We start from the raw sequence: 5,436 nt of genomic DNA, 5'->3' as shown, positions 1-5,436 counted from the left end.
AAACTAAAATCTAGAGCCATACAATAACATATATTGTCAAATGACCTGAAATACAATTAAAATAATACTTCAATATTACTATAATTAAACTAGTGTGTGGAAAACGGAAAAAAAAAAATAGAGCTCAAGCAATAATGTATATTATCACATGAAACTATAGTGAAATTAAAATGATACTTTCGTATTGTCATAATGAAACTAGTGTGGAAGGAAAATGAAACTAAAAAACATAGCAATATTGTCAAATGAAACTGAACTGTAATTAAAATGATACATACTTCATAGTTCACACTGCTACATAGACCAAAGTCCACAGTGAAATTTGCCTATCAAATTTGCCTAGGAAAACTTGTATTCTTCTATTCTTTCACAATAGTATGATAATTAAATTTTATCATGTAATGATGAGAACTGGTTTTAAATGTGTAAAAATTTGTGATAACCAAGAAATTTTTAACACCATACACTCTCCCTTCTTTAAATCGGTTAAGAAACTTTTCAACATATTCTTTAGGAATATGAGCATGAAGGAATGTTCTCTGAAAATGTTGCATTTTAATCACAAAAAATGTCTAAATAGTACTGAACTGATTAGAAATACTACTGAACTGGAAAAACAATTAAATCATACATCTTGATCATGAAAGACCAATTCTTTAAATTTGATTGATGAAGAACCTTTTCGTTCAGGAACTTCATATGTTCTAAACACATTGAGGCGTACTGCGCTCCAGGTGTTCATCGGAGAAATTTTACGTGCAACGATGTACAATGGATACATTCTATGTGTTTGTCTATGATTAAGAAATATTTCTAGTTGTTATTATATATATTCGTAGTGTTTGTATTGAAGACAAATTAATGTATTTATAATTGTTTAGCTGTGATTTGAAATCAATCCTTAATGAAACGTAAGGGTACGAATCCATTGGGCACCATTGATTACATTGGAAATAAAAAGCGGCTAAAATAATTATTTACATATTTTAGAAAAAAGTCATAAATATTTTTTCGGTAAATGAACAGTTGCCATCTTTTAACCAATGAATTCAATGTTTAAGCCGGCCTGCAAAACATCCCTGTTTGTGCTGGGCGGAAAAAGATTTTCACTACTTCATTTTGTTTTAATATAGATAGAGATCGATATACATAGTACAATTTAAGAAAAAAAAATGAAGGGGATAATAATTTGTTTTAATCTTAATATAATAATATATACATAAATATTTATTAATATTTTTAGATAGGATAGGGTGGGTGGGTGGGTGGGGTGGGGATGGGAGTTGGGGGGTGGGGGTGGGGTACCTCCGCCCCTGGTTGAAGACACACATTTCACTTCATACGAAAGTGACACTTCCAATAAGTGCCAATTAACATTACCTAATTCTTAATTTTATTCAACTTGACAATCCAAGATGTTTGTTAGTCCACCTCTTTATTTTATGTCCCCCATGCAACTATAAAAGTACCCTAACCCTTCAGCATAACCCAAAACTACTCAACCAAATAAAATATATATATTATTGTTTTTCTCTGATCTTCAACGACATTGTAAATAATGGGGAGGCATCCATGCTGCAAAGACAGTGAGGAGGTGAAGAAAGGGCCGTGGACGGCGGAGGAGGACCAGAAACTGTCGGATTATGTGCTCAAAAACGGCCATGGAAACTGGCAAATGCTCCCCAAGAAAGCCGGTCTTAACAGGTGTGGGAAGAGTTGTCGACTCAGGTGGACAAATTACCTAAGACCTGATATTAAGAGAGGGGATTTCTCCCAGGAAGAGGAACAAATCATCATCAATCTCCATTCTTCTCTCGGAAACAAGTACACTAATTCTCCTCCTCCTTCCTATTTTATCTTAATATTTAGGGGTGTTAGGTAAATAGCTGTTAGTGGGTTTAAGTTGATTGTAGAAAGATGTTTGGTAAATTAGTTGTTAGCTGATAGTTGATTACATACAAAATGACTTTCTCAAAAAATTGATTGAAAAAACTGTTTTGAACAGTTTTTTGAATTTTAGTATTTTGGAGCAATAAGCTGGTACAAAAAGCTAATTAATCAAACACTCATATAGGTTGTTTAACCAAGTCAAACAGCTAACAGTTATCAAACAAACCAAAATTTGCTGATAGGCTAACTATTTTACCAAATAAGGTCTTAGTTTATTTTCGGAATTTGCTTGAAAAATTGTAGTCCACAATTGACACGGTATCTTTTTGGAGTGACGGGAAAAATTCACAATCATTACTGGATAAATCCCATGAGTCTTGTGACCTTAACTGACAAAGGATCATTTAGAGGTGAACCAGCTTAAGTTATTCATAGTTGAGCGACTCAAACTAAAAATGTTGTATTTGAACTTGTAATCTTGTGATTATAAATTTATATCCTTAGTCATATATTGGTTGAATTACCCCGGCACTTATCTTTTGTATCAAGTATAACATATATTGAGTTGCACTGGATACTATGAAAATACGACACTGATGTCAATAAGTATCATAAAAATCCGCTATGAATTAGTGATTGAATCTAATTAATTCACAATATCAAAACTCATTATTTTTCTATCTCAAAAACATCATTAGGTATTATATGCTCACTATATATTAATAATTCAACTATAATTCGCCTTATGAATGGGAGGTCAGAGGGTTCAAACTCCATCGGAGATATTGACTCTCTTTGTGTTTCAATAGGTTGAGAAAGTATGTATAAATGGATACTACATCTTTACTTATATAATATAATAGATGTAGTCCCTTATTTGTTAGTGTCTCAACTTTTGATCCTACATCAAAGTGATATTTTTAATCTTTATATATTTCTATAAAAGGAAAATGCTAATTGTTCTTAATTTTATCACTCACAAATCAATCACTTCATGATGTAGCAAAATCCTATATATGCATTAGTTTTCCTTTTTAATTTTAAGTTTACTAATGTCTATAATTTTGTCACATCATGAAGTGGTTATTAGTTGTGAGTAGTAAACTTGGGGTGTGTAACATGGTCCATAAAAAAAGTACAACAAAAAGCTTATATTTTTTAGTTTCCTTGAATGCTCCAAATACCCACCCTTCTATTAGAAATTGTTATATCCCCATAATCTAATATTATCACAATAAATTATTATATAATGAATTTAAAACACCACTTTAAGGTCAACTTGAGAACAAAAAAAAAAAATGCCAAAATTGAAAGACTAAATTCAATATACCCATAGCCAAGTAGTTTGTAGCTTGATGGTACATCTGTGGCTTGTAAGTTGAGAAAGTTTGTATGTATAAATACTAGCTATATTGTAGCAGAGTTAGTAATACTAAAAAACAATTCAATTATACCCTTTTAATTAAAGACAAATACCATACTTACTCTCACCTTTTACTTTTTTTTTTTTTAACTACGTACTTTTTGATGTGTCATCTATAAATAAAAAAGTGAGTGACTTATAGCTATTTTTTCATTTCATTTTCTCTATAATAAAATTAAAACAAATAACTGAAGTTTTACTCTCTAAAAATACTCCTATCATCATTTTTTATTTTATTTATATTTGGCAAATGCTTCTAAGGTTTACTTATTTATACTAAAATTTACTAATTATTTGTAGGTGGTCAAGGATTGCAGCTCATCTCCCCGGAAGAACTGACAATGAAATCAAGAATTTCTGGAACACAAATCTGAGGAAAAAGCTTCTAAGAATGGGAATTGATCCAAAAACACACCAACCAATAACTGATATAAATCTCCTATTAAATCTCTCCCATCAAATGCTTTCCAACACAAATAATCCTTTGGGGTCTGCTCTTAGGTTACAAAACATATTTCAATTCCTCAATTCCTACCCAATACTATTTCCTACTAATAAGCAAGAAAATTTTCCAATGGGATTAGATAATAATAACACTATTGATACAATCAATAATTATGTTTCTGCTACCCATAATTCTTCAGATTTTATTGGCTCTGACTTTAACCCACACATGAAAATACTTACAGATGCTGGTGAAAATAATGGCCATTCAGAATATTCACTTCCATCTCTAGTTCAAAGTTCCTCTGAGTATATTCCCACTTTAGACCAAACTATAATACCCTCACCTGGGGGGCTAGAAGCCAATAATAATGAGTTTCTGGCATGGGAAGAGTTTCTGAAAAATGAAGAAGATTGTTCGTCTCTTTGGAATGATATTCTGCAAGCTAAACAGACGTAGATTATTTCTGTTTTGCCCACACGAACTTAGTTTAATAGTTCAATGGTTCAGTAAGTAGTATCTGGGAGAAGATTATTTTTGTTCATGTGATTTTTTTTATCCTTTTGTTTTTTGTTGGCATTTAAAATGATATATGGACTTTAGTTCATGATATGGAACGTAACACTTTTATTTTTGCATTCATGTATAAAAAATCTTGTGTGGAACGATTTCGATCAATTTTGTATATTTAGTGAAAAAGTTGATTGCATTAGCCCCTAGTTGGAACACTTTTATTTTAGAGTTAATGACGAATTTGGTCCTCTGACTATTGCGAAACTACCAATTTAGTCCTCGACTATTATCCTTACCCAATTAAGTCCTCAACTTTACAATTTTTACTCAATTTCGTCCTCCGTCTGTTTGGCTGTGAAGTCTCCGTTTAAATGAAGGAGAATAACGTAAATACACAACTATCGCGGTGGGGCGTGTCAGATGATCAGTTTTCCGTTTCCCTTTCTTTCTTTTTGCTGATCTGCTCGTTCCTCTTCTCCTTCTTTTTCTTTCTTTCTCTTTCTCTTCTATTTTCTTTCTTCTTTTTCATGTATTTTCCAGACGCCATGAAGACGAGATCACATCACATCGTGTTGTCCTCGTCGGAAAGCCATACACAGTAGTCACCGCCACCAGCTTCTATAACTATAGTCATAGGCAGAGTAGGAAAAATGCAGTAAGGAGCTTTCATAAATCCATGCTCGTGTTTGTTTGTATGTATGAATATATACGGAGTAATATATATTATTTCTCAAAGAGGAAGAGGATTGTTAGTTATTCTCTTAGAAAACGATGAAATCAAGCTGGCAGGGATAGCATTCCCGAACTCCGGTGCCTAGCTCTCTGCAAATGCGTATTTCATTCCCAACTCGACGGCCAAATCCGACAGCTCCCGCAGAACCTCGACCACTGTTCTCGTACTTCTGTAACTCCGGTCGGCCGTTGTCGCTGACGAGGAGGAGAAGTTCAGGCTGGATGATCTCAGAGGGGACTTTCCCCAACCGGCCCCCTCGTCGTATTCAAGAAAGGTATTAGTGAACTGCAACTGCAACTGCCCGCTTTTCTTGAGGGAAATCTCGTTGTCCGGTAGGTTTATCGACATCCGCAGATTCGACTTTCGACGATGATCCATGGATTTAGCACTGAGGTGAATGTTAGGAATATAGCGGAATAATGCGGAAGCGAA

The 5,436-nt window shown here is 33.4% G+C and overlaps 1 protein-coding gene across 1 annotated transcript; it reads left to right on the top strand.

Annotated features, from left to right (window-relative positions):
- The first annotated feature begins 1,507 nt into the window (after positions 1-1,507).
- On the top strand, positions 1,508-4,436 carry LOC109185310 (transcription factor MYB39-like). Its single transcript, XM_019335288.1, has 2 exons — positions 1,508-1,824; positions 3,614-4,436. Exons 1-2 carry the CDS (start codon positions 1,559-1,561, stop codon positions 4,215-4,217), a joined length of 870 nt encoding a protein of 289 aa, XP_019190833.1. The 5' UTR covers positions 1,508-1,558; the 3' UTR covers positions 4,218-4,436.
- The last annotated feature ends 1,000 nt before the right edge of the window (positions 4,437-5,436 follow it).

This window comes from Ipomoea nil, unplaced genomic scaffold, assembly GCF_001879475.1.
Source record: "Ipomoea nil cultivar Tokyo-kokei standard unplaced genomic scaffold, Asagao_1.1 scaffold1317, whole genome shotgun sequence".
NCBI classification, from domain to species: domain Eukaryota; kingdom Viridiplantae; phylum Streptophyta; class Magnoliopsida; order Solanales; family Convolvulaceae; genus Ipomoea; species Ipomoea nil.
This window is presented reverse-complemented; position numbering and strand designations above follow the sequence as displayed.